The 19,542-nt window shown below is 44.8% G+C and overlaps 1 protein-coding gene and 1 long non-coding RNA gene across 5 annotated transcripts; one reads left to right on the forward strand and one right to left on the reverse strand.

Moving 5' to 3' along the window:
* Positions 1 to 22: 22 nt before the first annotated feature.
* On the forward strand, positions 23 to 4,782 carry LOC122233076. Its single transcript, XR_006210523.1, has 4 exons — positions 23 to 235; positions 564 to 779; positions 3,530 to 3,826; positions 4,699 to 4,782. It is a non-coding gene; the product is annotated as an uncharacterized LOC122233076 (long non-coding RNA).
* Positions 4,124 to 19,413, reverse strand: ISCA1 (iron-sulfur cluster assembly 1). Of its 4 annotated transcripts, XM_042964345.1 has the most exons (6): positions 19,208 to 19,384; positions 11,229 to 11,282; positions 7,486 to 7,591; positions 5,736 to 5,816; positions 5,038 to 5,118; positions 4,124 to 4,406 (listed from the first exon to the last, which is right to left on the reverse strand). In XM_042964345.1, exons 1-5 carry the CDS (start codon positions 19,286 to 19,288, stop codon positions 5,054 to 5,056), a joined length of 387 nt encoding a protein of 128 aa, XP_042820279.1. In that variant the 5' UTR covers positions 19,289 to 19,384; the 3' UTR covers positions 4,124 to 4,406; positions 5,038 to 5,053. The 4 variants fall into 4 exon arrangements, with proteins under 4 accessions (XP_042820279.1, XP_042820280.1, XP_042820278.1 ...); XM_042964346.1 differs by having other exon boundaries at positions 4,124 to 5,115; XM_042964344.1 differs by having other exon boundaries at positions 4,124 to 5,118.
* Positions 19,414 to 19,542: the final 129 nt, after the last annotated feature.

Below are 19,542 nucleotides of genomic sequence, written 5' to 3' on the forward strand. Positions count from 1 at the left end.
GCACAATCTTTTGATGCTTTTCTTAAACTGCCCTCAATTGTCCATAAATAACCATCAGCAGACACATCATCAAAGGAGTTTCACAGCTGACAAACTAAAGACTCCATCCGCGGTGGGTTAAAGAGCAACCGTGAGAACTGTTGAGGCCACATCTCCTTGCTAATGAAGATCAAAACTGTTACCTCCGGACCAGACACACAAAAGAACAAGTACTGCAGGATCCCACTGCTCTGAGGTACCTAGACAAATCAGAGACGGGAAGTAGAATGCTGGTTACTAGGGACGGGAGGTGGCGAGGCATGAACAGTTAGTGTTTAATGGGGGCAGAGTTTCAGTTGGGAAGATGAGAAAGTTCTAGAGATGGATGGTGGTGATGGCTGTGCGGCACTATGAAGGTTCTTATGGCCGCCGAAACACACACTTAAAAGTAGTGTTAAGTGGTAAATTTTGTCCTGTGCACACTTCCCACAAGACATATTTCCTGAGAAAGGCAATGCCCTGTGCCACCTTTTGTGGTCGTTCAGAGAAAAGAAGGGCCATGCAAGGTGTCCCCTTTCTTGCAGGTCTCCCCGAGATGTCAAACCCAGCCTATCTGAGGACTCGGGTTCCAGAACATTAGGATCAAAACGATTCACGGACCACCCAGGTCACCTGGTTGTGCCGGGGAAAGCAGTGGGGACTGAGCGGGGACCCAGCTACTGAATGGAAACGGGGCTGGACATCCTCGAGACGGTTTTAGGATTTCACTGAAAGGAACCAGACAGGTCTTATAAAAACTGGTGGGTAAGCTGTTCTGTCATCTCAGGCTGGCCACGGGGCTCTCTCTCTCATGCTGATCAGAGACCCTGAACACCACAGGGGGTGGTAAAAACTACAGGTACAAATTATCACTTAATACAACCAAGTACCCCTGGAGACATTTTAAAACCTTGCTACTCAAAGGTGGTCTGCAGAGCAACAGCATGGGCTTCACCTGACCCTTGGCTCAACGCGCAGAAGCCCAGTCCCCTAGACCTTGGGGATCGACAAGATACCCATTTATTTACACTTTGAAGCTTGAGAAGGACTGTTTGAAGACCTGACTCCACAGAGAATAACCATGTACTTTAAAGTTTATTCATTTTTCTTAATAATCTCTACACCCAACCCGGGGAGGGAGGGGGCTTGAACTCACGACCCTGAGAGTTGCATGCTCTTCCGACTGAGCCAGCCAGGTGCCCCTAACATGTACTTTATAGCGAATAGCTGGAAATTATGTGCTCATTGAAGTAAATCTGTGATGCAGTCCTAGTTTTGTGCTAGGCGGCCATCGCTGGTGCAGAGTCCTTGCCCTGGGGAAGGTTGTATTTTGTGCCACTGAGAACCCCAGCCTTTACTGAGGATTTTGGGGGACAGCAAGGGAGGCAGATTTCACACATCCCACCAGGACTCACCCCTGGCAAGGGCTCCACATTGCAAAGGAGGGAGAGGGTAGGTAGGCCGCCAGCCTGGCTTTCCCGTTGACCTGACCCTCCACCCTCTAAGCCCGTGGGGGTTCAGCTCGTCAGTTAAGAAACGTCTCTCTACACGGGAATTCTCTTCATAGCTAATCAGCTACAAAGAGAATATAATTTCTGTTATTATATCTGTAGTTCTTTTCTTTTTTTTTTTTTTAATTTTTTTTTTCAACATTTTTTATTTATTTTTGGGACAGAGAGAGACAGAGCATGAATGGGGGAGGGGCAGAGAGAGAGGGAGACACAGAATCGGAAACAGGCTCCAGGCTCCGAGCCAACAGCCCAGAGCCTGACGCGGGGCTCGAACTCACGGACCGCAAGATCGTGACCTGGCTGAAGTTGGACGCTCAACCGACTGCGCCACCCAGGCGCCCCTCTGTAGTTCTTTTCAATCAAGCTGTTGTGGTCATGTGAAGAGATACAGTAAATCGCCCCCAGGTTTTAATGTGGGGCAGTAACTCCCTAATTATATGAAAACTCTTTCCCTGCACTCTTGCCTTGATTGATAAGCATGGGTAAAAGGGACCAGAACCACTAAGTACTGAGTATCATCTCTAAGCTGGATCCTGTTTATGTGCGGTTAGCTCATCCAATTTCCCCCAATTCTGAGACTGTTCCACAGATAAGGCAACAGGCTCAAGAGAAATCACCTAAACTGTGCCGGGTCAACAGGTCACAAAGTGACAGAGCCCATGATTTAAATCCAGATGTATCTGACCCCCAGAGCTCTAGCTCTGACATCCCACGAACTTGCGGACTGAGCCCCAGCCATCAGGCTGGCTGCATTTATATTTACTCGAGTTGACACAGTCTCGTGGGCCAGGTCACGTCTGCTCTGAGGCCCAAACTGGACACTTATAAAGAGCTTTGTAGGCCACAAGGGTCTTACAGCTGTTCGATGGCATGGAAATGACCAGGCAGCTTAACGTCACAGGCTTTTGCATTTCCTGATCTCTCAGGCATCAAAACGAGACAAGAAAGGCTCTTTTTAAAAGGGATTTCCTGATGAACGAAACCTGGGAAGTCCTGCAAATCTTAGGGACTTCTGATCTTGTAGGGATTTTTCCAACCCCTCCCCACTTTCCTCTTTGTCAACAAGAAAATCATTCTTGTGGGTCGGAGACAGGGCAGGGACAGGGACACTCTGCAGCAGAACACTGCTGCAGCCCCCATCTCCTGAAATTCTTCTGGGGCACGTCCACCACTGGAGTGGGCTCCTAAGCGTGCTCTTCTGATTAAGAAACCATCCCGCATGAAGCTCCTGCCGCGGCAGCTGACGTCCTTCGTGTCACACAGGCACTACCAGGTGACCTCTCACCGGACGCCAGGGTTTGGCGACGCTTGGCTGAAGCGAGAAAGAACATGACGCAGCCGTAGGCGAGCCATTTTGCCAAAGAGGATTACGACGTGCCTGTCGCGAAGTGAACACCAAAGAAATGACAAAGCTCCTACTTTTCAAGAAAACCTTTCAATACTGTGCAAGAGACCAAAACCAAAACACCCGGTAAAGTGTTGCCAGTGTGATCGGCCACGGGCCACAGCGCCACGGCCCTGTCGAGGTTGGTCTGTTCGACGGGAGTCCTGCTGACGGCAGCTCCGAAGGCTCACCCCAGTCTCCGCCTCAGGTTTGGGGGTTCAGTGGCACTTCCCCGTCTTCCTCCCCTCCCAGCCCCTGACTTCTAAACGCAGAGGTTTTGACGGCTCCCAGCACCTAGAGAAAGCCGCAACATGCTGTCTCATCTACTGTCCCTTCTGTCCCTCACAGCCTCCTGAGTGCCTAGCTTCCTGCAGGTTTTCAGTTCTCTTTAGTCTTGTCCATCGTCTTCCCTTTTCCCCAAATCTCTCAGGGGTTTTAAAAGCCCGAGGTGTCACGGCTTTTAAGTTAGCCTCTTAGAAGTGAACCATCTCGGTTCTCACCACACGTTGCACAGCCCAACTGCTAGCAGCACGGGCGGGTCCCTGTGACCTGGCCACCTCCTGTGGGACTCAGGTCAACTATTTTATTCATCCTGAGCTTTTAATTTCTCATCTAGGAGATGGCAACAGTCAACCTACTTCACTAGCTTGTTGTGAAGATGATACTGGAACAGCTCCTGGCATGGAGCAAGTCGGTGTCCCATTTTACCTATCACGACACTTACCCTACTCTCTTCATGGGTGTCTCATTTGTCCATTCTAAGATGGCTGAGGTCAGGGACTGTCTCCGGTCATCTGTGAAACCTCAGGGCTTGGACAGCAGGTGCTTCCAAAGATGCCTGAGGTGAACGGCTGAGAACCTTTCTGGAGGTGAACATAAAGCCTGGATGACGGATGTGGGAACAGCATCGCAGGTAGGGACAAGGACACAGGGGGCTGTAAGAAGGAGTCCGTGTGGGAGGGAGGAAGGGAAGTGGGGAGGAGACAAGGCTGAAGAAAGGCGATGCTCAGGTCTCTGGGGCCAAGAGCGATCCCAAAGGCTCTGTCTGTCAGAGGGCCAAATGGAGAACGACGCCAGAAGACTGGACACAAATGCATTAGGTGGGGAGAATTCCCGCTAGCGACGAGACTGGTTAGAAAAACGCAGCCATTACAGCTACAGCTACTATTCCCAAACCCTTCTCCCTTACAAAGAAAAGGCAGTCTTACGATCCCATAGAGGCCACGTTCTTTTTTATTGACAATTCATTCTCTACACACGTACAGTATTGCACAAATGACAGGTGGACTGACAAGTGTATTAACAATACGAACTCGCAAGCACCTACAGAGCCACCGCGCTAGGCTTTGGTGCATTCCGTGCCGGGTACTTCAGTAAGCAGGACGGACAGAAGTGTGACAGCTACCTCATGAGAACGGCTTTCAAAAAAAGCAAGTGTTGTAGAACACTTAGTATGTCAAACCCAGGAAAATCACTAAATGACAAAAGGAACACTGTCAAAGAAAAGGTGGTAGTGACAATGTTAGGTTAAGAATTTCACTGAACTTGAGATTCAGAAAACGTACACGTACTGGGAATTTGAAGAAAACACCCTCATGTTCGGCCCTCATGAAGACCCTCAACATTCGAGAAGGATATTTCTGGGGCGCTACAGTGTCCTCTCTACTGTAAAAAACATGTCTCATAGTTCTAAAGAAACAAGACGGTAATTCACATGAGTGGGTTTTAAAATAAGATTCTTCTCAAAATAAAATAAACTAAATAACGATCTTTGTCAAATTACAGGAAAATCTTATCAGAATGCCAACTAGATACAGAAGCCAGTCTACACGCTGAGCGTTGCTGCCTGCCTCAGACTGTGGAGCCGGCGTGTCCCCTACACACAAGGGGACACAAGAGTGGTCCCAGCTCCCCTGCTACAGAGCCTACGGTGTGAGGGTGGACAGAAGTCCTTTAGCTTCCCCGGGGGTTGTACCCCAGGTATAGAATTGAGGGGTGGACTGGATGGCTTTTTAGACACCTTTCAACCAAAAGGATCTAAGCCAGCTTGAGACTCCACCGTGGAGGGGGCACTGAGGGTGGCAAAAGAAATGGATTAAAAATGGTGGGTTAAGTAATTCTTACCTTTAGATGACACTGCTCAGAACCTTTCTGCACTGCAGTTCAAGGAAACCTTTGCTCGATACTTTCGTCTGTCAGCTGCTGCTAAGGGGTAAAGCAAATGAGGCATTTGACAATGAAATTTGGGACAAAAATGTAGAAACGCTCTACCAAGTTTGGGTAGAAAAAACAGTGCACTCCCGCGTCCCGCCAGCAGTCAGGATTTTCCGCCTCTGAACTTTAAGAGCCATCAATCTGGTTGGTAAATGCACATTCGCACCATTCAATGGAGATCTATGCAGTGCACGTGTATCAAGTACGTTTCCTGAAATCCTCCCAGGAAGGCGACTTTCATGAAACTGGTTCTAATAAAAAGGATGAAGACAAGGAAGTGCAGGATAGGATTTTTTTTCTTTATAGATCAGGAAAATGACTCAAAGAGAATAATGGCTTCTCATCTTCTGCCCTTTAAAAATAATACAAATATCACTTCTTTAGGAATCTAATACACTGGCTTCACTTTCAAAATGCATCATTTTATTTTTCTCATAAGGCAGTCATACATTATAACCTTTCAGCACGCGACAGTCACATCATTTCTTCAGTAAGCCCTAGGACTTCCATGAGTGTTCCCGGAGGTCACAGCCAGAGCAGTCAAATATTAAAGCTTTCTCCACAGCCACACGTTCCTTTGATGTTTGGGTTATTGAAAACAAACTCACTGGATAACTTATCTTCAACATAGTCCATTTCTGTTCCTAAAAGTGTCAGTTGTGCTTTCTTCTCGATGAACACTCTGACTCCTGGGGGGAGAAGAAAACAAGTGTCACATAAATAAAACCTGCAGAGTAACCACTCACAAAAGTCAAACAGGAAGCTTCTGGATCAGTCCCACTATTTCCTTTAAGGGATTTAGTGCTCAGTTTCCTGTCTGTCCCTTCTTTTCCACCCAATAACCTAAGTCAAACACAATGACACTGGCTAGACTGTTGTATATAAGCCAATCCCATGACAATTCTATGCAAAACTAGAATTTGCTTTGCACTTCACTCCTTTTTCCAATATGCAATATGAAGGAAATGAGTATACTCTCGGTGAGACTTCTCTAAAGACAAAGTCCGGAAAACGTGCGAGAACTCTGCAACGACATCTGTACACATGACACAATGGCAAGCCTAGAGGCACACAAGGACCGGGACACACTGGGCTGGTTTCATAAGACCAACCAGTGCACCGCAGCCGTTTTGTGCTTAGGGGCCGGAAAACTGGTAACAACCTAACTCCCTAGTAATTACGCAGGTAGAAGTTGGTATCTTCGTAAATATAATCAGCTGAAGAAAGCTTTCCAGGGTGCCTGGGTGGCTCAGTGGTTAAGCATCTGACTTTAGTTCAGGTCATGATCTCGCAGTTCATGAAAACAAGACCGCATCAGGCTCTGTGCTGACAGCTCAGAGCCTGGGACCTGCTTTGGATTCTGTGTCTCCCTCTCTCTCTGCCCCTCCCCTGCTTGCACGCTCTAAGATAAATAAACATTCAAAAAAAATTAAAAAGAAAAAAACCCAAAACTTAAAAAAATAATAAAATAAAAAAGAGAAAGCTTTCCTCCTTATAAGAAACTTAGTAATTACTCATATATAAACTACACATAATTATTAGAACTCCTTAAAAATGAAAACATTTAAGATATTTAATGTATCGATCTAAAAAACAACATACTGGGCCACCTGGGTGGCTCAGTCGGTTACGTTCAACTCTTGATTCTGACTCAGGTCATGATCCCAGGGTGGTGGGATCGAGCCCTGTGTTGGGCATGAAGCCTGCTTAAGATTCTGTCTCTCCCCCTCTCCCCCACTCGCTCTTTCTCTAAAATAAAAGAAAAAATAAAAACTACCTATTAACAAAAATAGGTAGTTTTTTGTTTTCAATAGGTTTTATCAGATTCTTGGGTTGGGGCAGGAGGCAGGACATAATTAAAGCACTGACATTTTAAATAAAAATGAAAAATACAGATTCCTCAAAAGCATGAGATGACATTACTTATTTGGTACAGACGTCAAACTGCTGCTTCACACACGATGTGTGGTTCAGTATGAAGTTTAATCATTTTAAAACCTTTCTGCACACAGTGATTATTTTTTGTAACTGAAATAAACACACAAATGATAATCCGCCAGTTACTAAGAGCACAGCCTCTGGAGTGAATCTGATTAGGTTCAACTTCTCACTAGGCCACCTAATTAGCGGAGAGACCTGAAGCCAGCTATGTAACCTCTCCATGCCTCAGTTTCTTCATCTGTAAAATGGGGCATGACATGGTACCATTCTCACTCAGCTGCTGTGTATGAATCACTTAATACATGAAAGGCCATCAAACCAGATACACTGAGCACCACATACGCATTCCTACTATCATCTTGACTCTTCCTGCCGTTCAAGGTTAAAGATTTGACGCCCAGTTTGCTTAAAACTCACCGTCTTGAACAACTTCTTCATCAGAATCTCCTTTTGTCTTTGTATATTCTAGAGTATAAGAAAGGCCATTACAACCCCTGGTTCGGACACCAACTTTCAGACCTACCTGAAAAAGCATTGTAAATAAGACTTAAGTTTTAAAGTAGTACATATTAAACAATTACATTCATAAAAACCCTGGCTGGTTGACCCTGTATGTTTCTTCGTAAGCTCAAAGATAAATACTAGATTTCTGGCTATAAAACGTCCCTTTAGGAAGCGGACCAGGGGGAACATGCACTTAAAAAATGTAACTATTTAACAAACATCACTGCAACACTAGTGGGGATCCTTAAATAAAAAAACAATTATGTGCAAAGAAAACAGTACAGAGGGGTCAAAACTCCAAAAAGCCAGTCACTATCACTCTACAAAAAATATCTCCTATGGTTTTCCCATTTTTCTTCCAGTCCTCGTCATATATACATGCACTCGAAACACAGGTTTTATTACAGCAGGAATAAAAGTCTTATTGTCTGCTTTGTTTCTGCCACGTAAGACGTCACCTTTCCGTGTGATCAGCCTTCACAACTATCATTTGCATGTAATGCCTCGGTAATCCACTGTACCACAGTAAGCTGTGCCCCACCCGGGGCGCGCACTCACCACCCCGCGATCAAGAGTCACATGCTCTACTGACCGAGCCAGCCAGGTGCCTCTTAAAGAAGAGTTTTAATTCTAAACATGAAGAATTTTTTTTTTTTTTAAAGGAAAAAGAAAAGTATCTGATGGCAGAGACGGCTACCTACAAATTCTCGATTGTTTGTGCCCCACCTCACTGCAGGAGATGCTCTCAGGAACTTTCTGTGCGGCTAGGTTCACCGAGGCTCACAGGCTGTCACCTGGCAATCACCCTGCCTCTACACGGGGCCTTAACTCTAAGGCAGACCTGTGTACACATTCTCGAGTACCAGAAATCAGAAGATTGCAGCCAACACAGACGTAAGAAGTTTAAAAGGTGACCAAACCGCACTTTTAAGATACCAATGTCTATCTTAACGTGACTGCCTCACAACACCTACCAAATTCCTACTCTTGGATCCTATCTGCTTTTTCATTGAAGTGTATGGTAAAACCATCACCATACAAAGGAGGATTTCAGCCAGTAGACCCTGATTCTCTCAAAAGCAGCAATGTGCACTTGCTTCAGGAAAACAGGGAGTAGGAAAGACGTGTGGCAAAGAGTGGGGCATACAATGTTGGGGTGCCTGGGAGTCTGGACAGCTGAAGCATTCAGACAGCAGAGTGTGTCTTATACCCTTTTTTTTTTTACGCCACTCGTGAATTTTATTTTATGTAAAATAAAAGTACATAATATAAACAATACAAATCAATTTAAAAATGGAGGTTGTACCATATGACATCAAAGTGGCCAATGGAAGAGCTAAAATGAAATTTTATTAGGAGCGCTTGAAGAGGAGGGGACAGGAGATGGTAGTTCAAATTCTATATCTTTCATTGCAAGGAATCAATCATATTAAGTTGATAAAGTTTTAACAATTACTGGTGTAGCATATCCCTTAGATGTGTCAACTCAAATAAATAAAAAAAGAAATGGCTCAAATGGTTACAAGTGAGTGGGATTTCTGTGACTGAGGAGCTGGGGTGGGGAACTTTCTCTTTCATATCTTCCTGTACCATTTGAAATAATACACGTGTATGTATTGCTTATAGTTGATTACAAAACAAATTTCACAGTTATATTAATACACGTATTCTGGATACAAAAACATCTTCATTTAAAATTTTTTTCACCAGAGCTGTGAAAGCTCACCAGAGTGTGTCTTATACCCTTACACAACACGGAGACAGAACTGTGCTCGTATTCACTTTCAGAGAGCTGAAAGAACACGGGAGGGAGTGTCCCGTACTGGGCACCATCAATAAACCGTCTAGCTCAAATTCGGAGGCACATGTCCTAAGTATGGGTTTAAGCTAGCTTTTATCTTTGTCAATAAAAGGCCTCAAGCAAGCAGGAAGTGCTACTACTAGGAACGAATACAGACGCTTACAGAATACATGAAAATACAGCTGTAGGTACCTGGAGTCTGGAAAAGGGATTGCCTGTGCCCTCAGCGACTCCAACGAAGTATGCGTTCCATCCTTTTCACGTCACTATGAACAAACATCCCTCAAATCTACACAGCTAAGTTCGTGGTCCATTTGGTCATCGATCTATCAATGGAGCTGGAATACTGATATATGCATGCAGTAACTCTTAGGAGGACCGTCCAGAACTTCATTCAATTGTAAGGTAGATCGCACAACAGAAGCTAGAAACCACTCTGTAGTCTAATTACTCAATATTAATAGTCTAGTACTTGGATGTGATTTATGGTATTCCACAGGCAATTAACAATGCACTAAGATGAAGGTGAGGCACACACCCCCTACTGCACAATTCTGCGTCTAGAACAGGCCATGGAGGTACACTACACCATGCTTACAGGCTTAGCCCTCTAAGCAATGGGCCTAGCACGTTACAGACACGAAATGTTTGCTGCGTGATGGTTGTGGCAGCACTGGATGTAAACAACCCCAAAGACCGTTAGTATGGGCGGTTGGCTAAATAAATAAAACCTGTTCGATAAAACACACTAATAGATGCAACCATTAAAAAGAATGAGGTGGGTCTTCCTGTAAGGACACAGAAAGAACCTCAAGCTATTATTATTAAGGACAAAAAGTCAAGTGTAACCACAGCATGTATGGAATGCTTTTATCTAAGTATGAAGAGATAACACACAAACAAGCACAGGCATAGTCTAGGTCAGTAGTCCCCATCAGGGAATCATTATTGGTTGTTACAACTAAGGAGTGGGGCAGTGCCACGGGTACCTATGTGCAGAGGCCCAGGATACTACTGAACATCCTGCATTCCACCTCCAACAAAGAATTATCTGGCCCAAAACATCAACTGTGCAGAGACTGAGAAACCCCGGTGTAGACAGATTAAAAATGTACAGATTGTGTTGGGAAGGACAATGGGAGGTGGCCCCTTAGAAGGATGAATGACAATCAAGAGTCTGGGGTCACAAAATGGTATCTTCTCCATTTAATACCTTGTTATGAAATAATTTTGTTTTTTTTAAAAACCTTGAGTGTACCTTTACTCTTTTTTTTTCAACATAACTTTTTTAAATTTACATCCAAATTAGTTAGCATATAGTGCAACAAGGATTTCAGTAGATTCCTTAGTGCCCCTTACCCATTTAGTCCATCCCCCCTCCCACAACCCCTCTAGTCACCCTCTGTTTGTTCTCCATATTTATGAGTCTCTTCTGTTTTGTCCCCCTCCTTGTTTTTATATTATTTTTGTTTCCCTTATGTTCATCTCTTTTGCCTCTTAAAGTCCTCATATGAGTGAAATCACATGATATTTGTCTTTCTCTGACTAATTTCACTTAGCGTAACACCCTCCAGTTCCATCCATGTAGTTGCAAATGGCAAGATTTCATTCTTTCTGATTGCCGAGTAATACTCCATTGTATACATATACCACATCTTCTAATCCATTCATCCATCGATGGACATTTGGGCTTTCTCCATACTTTGGCTATTGTTGATAGTGCTAGAGTGTAGCTTTACTCTTTAAATGAAAATCCCTAACCAATGAAAACATACTGTTTATCACAAGATAAATTCATTGTGAAAACAGGACTTCAATTTTTTTAGTAAATATTCAACTGATTGGTTTTACTTACGTGTTCAGGCTTATCTTTAAGAAGCTGTTTTATCTTGTTTACTGCTGAAGGTGTCTGAAAAAAGAACAAGTTATTAAGTTTTTAGCTGCAAAACTTGCTTTTTTAAGCCTTATAGTTCCCTAGCCTTTGAGACTATTCAAGTCTATCTTCAGCAAATTCACGTGACAAATTTATATTCCACTCTTGCCCAAGTACTTTATGGCTTTTATAAAGAAACATATGAACTCTCAATTCAAAGCATTTTATTTTTATTTAAAAAAATTTTTTTAATGTTTATTTTTGCCAGAGAGACAGAACGTGAGTGGGAGGGGCAGAGAGAGGAAGACACAGAATCCAAAGCAGGTTCCAGGGTCCGAGCTGTCAGCACACAGCCCGATGTAGGGCTTGAACTCATGAGCTGTGAGATCATGACCTGAGTCGAAGTCAGACGCTTAACCGACTGAGCCACCCAGGAGACTCCATTTTGATTTTTAAAATACCTTCTAGCAACATCCTTTGAGTCTTGCTCCCCCCTGTCAAGGTCAGCTCCCTGTCATTAGCGCTGGTACTCTCTACTTACATCACAAATGTAATTTTTCCAAGGAGCATCTATTTTGTGCTGCTACTACATGCTCAGCACAAGTACAATTCCCAACACAGAGATCAGGTGCTCAACAGTCAATGAATGACTCAAGGAATCACTGGGGAAGCCGATCTTCAGGCAGTTTTTCTGTTGATTATTATTAACTCTATTGCTTTTTTTGCTTACCCCTAATCTATGTCAAACTCGTCAAAATGCATACAGGAAACAGTGATACCAGCATCAACCCAGGGTGTGCCTCGGTACAGTCCTGCCACATGGTCCCACAGATACTAAATGTGGCTTAAAACAACATCTCAGGATATCCGGACAAACAGAAATAAGCTAGTCAACTACAGAAGCAAGCACAGGGAGGCATTTTTCAGAAGTAATGTTGTTTAATCTAGCCCATTTGTCCTCAAGATGGATCAGCATCATCAACCCCGCTTTCTCAGGAAGTGCAATTTTCCAACATTTACCAAACTGGTACTCTTGGATGCTATCTGCTTTTTCACGGTGCTGTCAGCACCGCGACAGACCGTGGAAAGTCTGTTCCAGGGCATCCCTGCTCCACTTCTTGGCTGTGTCCCAGCCTGTGACTTGGCTTAAATGGGGAGAAGAGACCCTCCTCCTCAGGACTGTTGTGAGGATTCAATAAACGAGCTCACAAAGTACACTCTGAGCAGTGCCAGGCACAAACAGCTCAATATAAACCAGCCCTTACCACAATGAAGAGAGTATATTAGTGAAGACATCATGTCCTTCCTACTTTGTTTTATTAGCTCCTCAGCTGGCAACGCTGTGCTGGTCCTCCAGTTTTTTGTACCGGCATCTTACTGGTTTGTGAAATCCCAGGGAGTGGATATTATGACCTATGACTCGGAAGCAACTGTAGCCAAAACCCAAGCCCGTGCTGAGGGAACAGACCCAAAGGATGGCCCCAAAGCGTGCTCTTCTGGCCTGCCTGGAGGGGGCTCAGCCAGGTAAGGATGTTGAAGCAGAGTCTGGACCCAATTTAGAAAGGCCACGAAACCAATTTAGAAAATTGAGACTAGTATTTTTTAAAAACACAAACTAGGGGCGCCTGGATGGCTTGGTTGGTTAAGCATCTGACTTTAGCTAAGGTCATGATCTCACTGCTCCTGAGTTTGAGCCCTGTGTTGAGCTCTCTGCTGTCAGGGCAGAGCCCAATTCAAAAGAAAAAAAAAAAAAAAGATAAAAAAAACCAAAAACACCACCAGTCGGTGGTCTATTAAAAAGCCTTTTCCCACAATTCTACCAGAACAGGAGCCAAGCGGTGTGACAAAAGCTGACAACAGGGAACAGTACGCAGGGGGAAGAAGAAGGAAATGGAAAAGAGAATTTTGTGGTTTTTTTTCTCTTGATATTATGGCATATCAACCTCAAACAGTTACAGAAATATTTCTGAAAAGATGTTTAAAAACACTCATTTGTCCTTCTCAACAACTGCCAGTAAAAACTAGCTTCCGTAATTTTCATGGTCATACTTCCCACATTGAGTCCTGAATCGAACTACTGTCCTTAATCTAACTACTGTCAAAGAGCAAAGGATTTCCAATAAGTGAAAAACAAACAGACAAACAAAACCCCAGGCAGGGCCATGGAAAAATATCCATTTCAAGTATAACTTGCCCTGTGATGCTGGGAAGTCAAAGATGAGGAGGGTTCGCCATTCACCCCTCCATGACCAAAACAAAGTAGACAGGGTATCAACACTACTCTGTCAGCAGTCCCTTGTGGTTTTTATCTCCAAGTGATGATTAAATCGCCTAACTTGGCTTTCCAAAATGATGTATTTTCTTCTCTTCTCAACTCTTAGTAGGAAACACTTAGACACAGTAAGTAAAAACAATTCTTGGACTGGTCTCCCTACCCCAAAGCGGCTGACTTCACGCCTTGTACTGTTAAGGGAAAAGTAACTGGTGTGCCTGGGAAACGTCATTATAGGAGCCACACCAAGTCTTAATGCTCCTGTGTCAGGCCAAAACCAAACATACTCCATTGCGAGGAGTGTTATTAATGATGGAAACCCAGCTGAGTACTTATTTAAGGGAAAGATATGGATCTTACAACTTGCTGAGAAATTTGATTTTCAGAACAAGTCAGAATGACTAACAGGGAACATGTGGCACTTAAAAAAAATGCTAGCTCTTAAAGGTACTTTCTGTATCTTGGGGCCAGGCAGAAGCTGAGGATCACGCTGGGTTCTTTGTCTATTTGCATACACTAGCACCTCTGCAATAAGTAAACTCAATCTGGCAAACAGTGCGAGAACTTCAGCTAAACAACACGCTCCAGGCCTGTTAGCCTTCCAATTTCCAAGCACTACCCCCAAACAACTAAGACACCTATACTTTTCCAAGGAAAGTATAATATACCTTAATTTAGGTATAATTAAGGACTTATTCACCTGAGATTTGACCAATGAATTAAAATTTAAGATTCCGGGGCGTCTGGGTGGCTCAGTCAGTTGAGCAACCGACTTCGGCTCAGGTCATGATCTCACGGTTCATGGGTTTGAGCCCCACATCAGGCTCTGGGCTTAACACTTGCTCAGAGTCTGGAGCCTGCTTCCGATTCCATGTCTCCTTCTCTCTCTGCCCCTCCCCCGCTCACGCTCTGTCTCACTCTTTCTCTCAAAAATAAATAAATGTAAAAAAAAAAAAAAAAATTAAGATTCCTGGGACACTGGGTGGCTTGGTCAGTTAAGTGTCTGACTTCAGATCAGGTCACGATCTCCTGGTTGTGGTTCATGAGTTCGAGCCCTGCATCGTCTCTGCACTGACAGTGTGGAGTCTGCCTGGGATTCTCTCTCTGCCCCTCTCTCCCCTCAAAATAAATAAATAAACTTAAAACAAAATTAAGATTCTTGAAACTTGATTAAATACAAAGATAGTTTTTAATCTACTCATATGTATATCACAGAACAAGACAAAAGGCCCTTAAAAAAAGATTTCAGCCTGTTTTTGTAGCAGAAACTTTTCATTCGCAACACTGTATTTCCTTAATTCCCCGTGCAATTTTAGTATTTTGCTGTTCAAGAAAACAAAATTAAAACCAGAGCTAACTCCAGGATTATGTATACTAAACACATGCCAACAACTACAACCTATTTTAATTTCATTATAAATACGGCATTTTAATGTTTAGAAGATGGTAACTAGCAGCCAATGAACAAGTCACAGTATATTTTAACTCGTTCTTTAACAGCTAGGGGTGGCATTATAGTGTTTTCCCTTTTGTCTTTTCCTATTCATCTCTGTGTATTATGTAGCCCACATTTTAAAAGTTTAACATGTCTCTCATTTAATACATGGTAATAAACACGTTATTAATGATTTACTAAGTACGTTCCAGGTGCTTAATGGTTTACATGCATCATCTTATTCTCACAATTCTGTGATTTAGGTATTAAAGATTAAATAATTTGCACAGAGACAGTAAGTTAAAGAACGAAGAGTTAGGACTCCCAAACTTAAAAAAAAAAAAGTATTATTTACAGTGACTACACCAACTGAACGTACTCACCAATTCCATCTACTCTAATTTATTTAACCAATCTCTCATTGTTACACATTTAGGCTACTTCCAATGGTTTCTTGGAGAATACCCTTTTTTTTTTTTTTCAATATATGAAATTTATTGTCAAATTGGTTTCCATACAACACCCAGTGTTCATCCCAAAAGGTGCCCTCCTCAATACCCATCACCTACCCTCCCCTCCCTCCCACCCCCATCAACCCTCAGTTTGTTCTCAGTTTTTAACAGTCTCTTATGCTTTGGCTCTCTCCCACTCTAACCTTTTTTTTTTTCCCTTCCCCTCCCCCATTTTTTTTCCCTCCCTCTCCCCCCAGTTCCATCCACGTTGCTACAAAAGGCCATATTTCATTCTTTCTCATTGCCACGTAGTATTCCATTGTGTATATAAACCACAATTTCTTTATCCATTCATCAGTTGATGGACATTTAGGCTCTTTCCATAATTTGGCTATTGTTGAGAGTGCTGCTATAAACATTGGGGTACAAGTGCCCCTATGCATCAGTACTCCTGTATCCCTTGGGTAAATTCCTAGCAGTGCTATTGCTGGGTCATAGGGTAGGTCTATTTTTAATTTTCTGAGGAACCTCCACACTGCTTTCCAGCGCGGCTGCACCAATTTGCATTCCCACCAACAGTGCAAGAGGGTTCCCATTTCTCCACATCCTCTTGGAGAATACCCTTAAATGGCCTAAATACAGAAATCTTACTGCTTGGTCACTGTTCCGAAGGACTTCTGGTACTTGTCCTTCAACGAATTAACAGCTCCTTACTGGGACTCTAGTATCACACTGTTTCCTAGCCCTTCTCAACCAGGTGCCACCGGAAAGTTAAGTCTTAAGGCACCCACTGAACATAATGAATTAACTTCTCTGTGCTCATGAAGAATGATGCTGGCTATGTACCATTATTCTCTTACAGCTTTGCTTGAGCTTTATGCACAGCTGTAGGTACACCCCTCATCCTAAATTATGGTTACATTAATTCTGATTTGTAGAATGATGGAAATAAAAGCCTCTGCCAGCAGGGCAGTGTTAAGTCTTCAAGTTCTTTTGTCATTTTTCACTCTGCCTCCTGCAAACTCAATTTCAACCGTCAGTTCCTGGATATGTAGAGTAGGGACAGCATCCTCTTTGGATGTGCCTCTGAAGATGTCCAAAGGTACTCACTTTCATGCGGTGGGGTGGAGTCTTAAAACATTCAATCAAGGAACCATCTCTGGTTTGCACCAAAGTGTTTAGGGCAGCCTATCACCAGATGAGGCCTTTTGTTCCAGCAACCCACCAATCCTCTCCTGGATTAACATCAGTTAATGTAGATAATTTGGAAGCATGGAACCATGTTTTCATTTCATCAATTCCTTTTCCTAGCCTTTTGATGACCTCTGGTAGGCTGCACAGGTACAGCACTTTAACAAGTTTGCGCCATGTCAAATTCCTGGTGTGAAGTTTATACATCTAGGTAGCGCTGATCTCTTCCTCCTCCTTTTACTGAAATCTCTAGCTTCATTTGCTTTCATCCACATTCACTCATTAGCCCTTTGATCACCTCCCTGCTTCTGCACTTAAAATATTTGCAAGGGACTTAAAATATCTGCTGGGACTTAAAATATTTTTTGCAAAAACACTAGAAAACTAACAAACAGCAATACATGCATGCCATAATGTCTGGAGACTAGGGAACATATGCTAGGATTAAAACGACTGCATCAGGTGGAAAGCAGCAAGGACCTTTGTCTTTAGCACCAGCTAAGATCACAGGGAAAGAAACTTAAAAAGTCACCCAGACAGTTAAACAGGCTAAGTTCAGACAATGGACTTTGGCAAGTTAATCAGAACACTTGACCAGATGCCAACAACAGAGCCCTGCTGAAATAAGACATGACACGGTAAGGAGCTGCTACAATTCTGTTAGCAGAATTAGCCTGGTAAGTGGTAACAGGTAATGAAGCAGGAGCAAGTAAGTGTAGACAGCTCAGGTCTGAGAATGTATGCTGTCATTATTCCTAGTAATTCCTAAGGGTGGCCAAGGCCTGGCCCACAACTGTGTCCCTGGGGGGTGGGAAACTGTGTAACACATTCATTTCTTATACTGAAACAAAGGAGGTCTTAAATGTCAGCTGAATGACAAGGAGCAAAAGGGAATGACTTAGAGATTTTGAACGAGGAAGTAATGATATGCTAAATGATGGAGAAAGAAAAGGCAAGAGTGTCTCTGTACTTCTCTTTCTGGCTCTACCATTACCAGTGGTAGAATTCTTTTCAATTCTGAGTACTATGTTTTTTGTTTTTTTAATGTTTATTTATTTTTAGAGAGAGACAGAGCGTGAGCAGGGGAGGGGCAGAGACAGAAGGAGACACAGAATCCGAAGCAGGCTCCAAGCTCTGAGCTGTCAGCACAGAGCCCGATGCAGGGCTCCAACCCACCAGCCACTGACATCATGAGCTGAATTGAAGTCGGAGGCTTAACCAACTGAGCCACCCAGGTGCCCCAATTCTGAGTACTTGTGAACTGAGACCGAAAGACACAAAGTATGACTCGTGTCTTCTAGTATAACTTGTTGTGATTTCAAGACCTCGGAAAATTCTAAGCTCAGATAATGATATCTTCCAGACACGAAAACAGGCAGGTGGTACAGAAAATAGTAATACAGAATAATCGGGATAACCTCTGTACAGGCTGAAAACAATGAACCATTATAAAAGTGAATTCTCCTGCCTCATCACAACTTTCTTCTGTTTTGCTACAACTAGTTTTCTGGCAACACGCTTTCTTATAGCATTAGCTTGAATGGAATCTAGGATTCCTTTAGAGAATCTACTTTCCCACTCTCTAGGTGGTGAATGCTTGCACAAAGGCTTCTCCTTCATCTCTTGATGGGTGTGTGAGAAGTTATGCTGATCATAGGCTTTCCCATAAAATTCAACTCTTTCAAAATGGCAAACACAAGTGACTGCTTAACGGACATGGGAGTTTTCTCGGGGTGAAATGTTTTGGAACGAGATACAGGTGATGGTTGCACAACACTTGGTACTAAATGCCATTGAATTGTACATTTTAAAGTGGTTAATGTTATGTGAGTTTTCCCTAGGCTAAAAAGAAAAAAAAAAACAAACCACTGCACAGTGCACCAGGGATCCCGTATATACATGGTAAGCCCTGCGGTGAGCATCTGCGGTATGGACTCTGGTGCCCTCCGAGTGTGTTTGAACTTTCACCTAGAAAACGCTCACCCAGGGTAGAGATTTTTATCCTTCTTTGTCCTTTGTGAGAGCCGACCGCGGCGGAGGCCTGCTGGAGGCACACAGGGTGTTTCAAAAAGCCTCCCCTCCCCGACCCCAGGAAGAAACCCTTTGTGCGCTGCAGCCTTGATCTCGGCGAGGGGTGGGCTTTGTTGAAGCTGCGCTCTCACGTCGCTCGCCGCGCTCGCCCGGAGGTCCCCCGGCGAGCTACCGCCCTCCCGGCGCACCTCGAGGGCAGGGGTCGCGGTTCCCTCCCCCAAACTCCCCGGAGTGCCGGGCGCCGAGCTCTGAAAGGCCCGCGACGCACGCACAGTCGAGCCCCTGGGCTCGCGGCGGGCTGCCCCGGCCGGCCTGGGACTCGCGCACACGCGGCGTCCCCCAACCTCCGCATGCGGCGGCGCGCGGCCTGCTGGGAAACGTAGTTCCGGGGGCGCCAGGCTCCCGTGGAGCAGCCCCGCCCGGGCTTGTTTACCTCTCCAGCCGGGGCGAGGCGGGCGAGGCGGGCAAGGCGGCGACGCGGCGGCCGCGGAGCGCGCCCGGAGCCCTGCCTCCGTGACCTCCTCGAGAGGGCGGAGGTGAACCAATGTCACCCGCCCGACCGAGCGCCCCGGCCACTCACCAGGGTGAGGGCGGCCCGAGTGGGCTGCAGCTTCCTCTTGCTCACAGCCCGGACAGTGGCCCGGACTAACGAAGCCGACATCCTCGCCGTCCCGGCGCCCCGGTGCCTCGGGCCGGAACTCGGCCACCTCAGCCTCTCTCCATGGACACAGCGGCCGCATTGACGCCACAAGCTCCGGCGCACGGCGCCCCAGGCCCCGCCCCGCGCGAGCCCGCCCCCGCCGCCGCCATTGGGCGGGCCGTGTGAGTGACGGACAGAGGGCGGGGCGCGGAGCTCCGGCCATGGGCACGTGACTTGATAGGCGCAAGGGCCGGGGGCAAGGTTGTCTGCAAGGA

The sequence above is a fragment of the Panthera tigris genome, chromosome D4 (genome assembly GCF_018350195.1).
Source record: "Panthera tigris isolate Pti1 chromosome D4, P.tigris_Pti1_mat1.1, whole genome shotgun sequence".
NCBI classification, from domain to species: Eukaryota; Metazoa; Chordata; class Mammalia; order Carnivora; family Felidae; genus Panthera; species Panthera tigris.

Coding starts and splice junctions, on each gene's coding strand:
- ISCA1 (XM_042964347.1), bottom strand. CDS start 19,288: ATGTCGGCTTCGTTAGTCCGGGCCACTGTCCGGGCTGTGAGCAAGAGG. Junction 11,283..19,207: donor CTCGGGCCGCCCTCACCCTG/GTGAGTGGCCGG, acceptor TTCTTTTTTCAG/ACACCTTCAGCAGTAAACAA. Junction 5,817..7,485: donor TGAAGAAGTTGTTCAAGACG/GTGAGTTTTAAG, acceptor TTCTCCCCCCAG/GAGTCAGAGTGTTCATCGAG.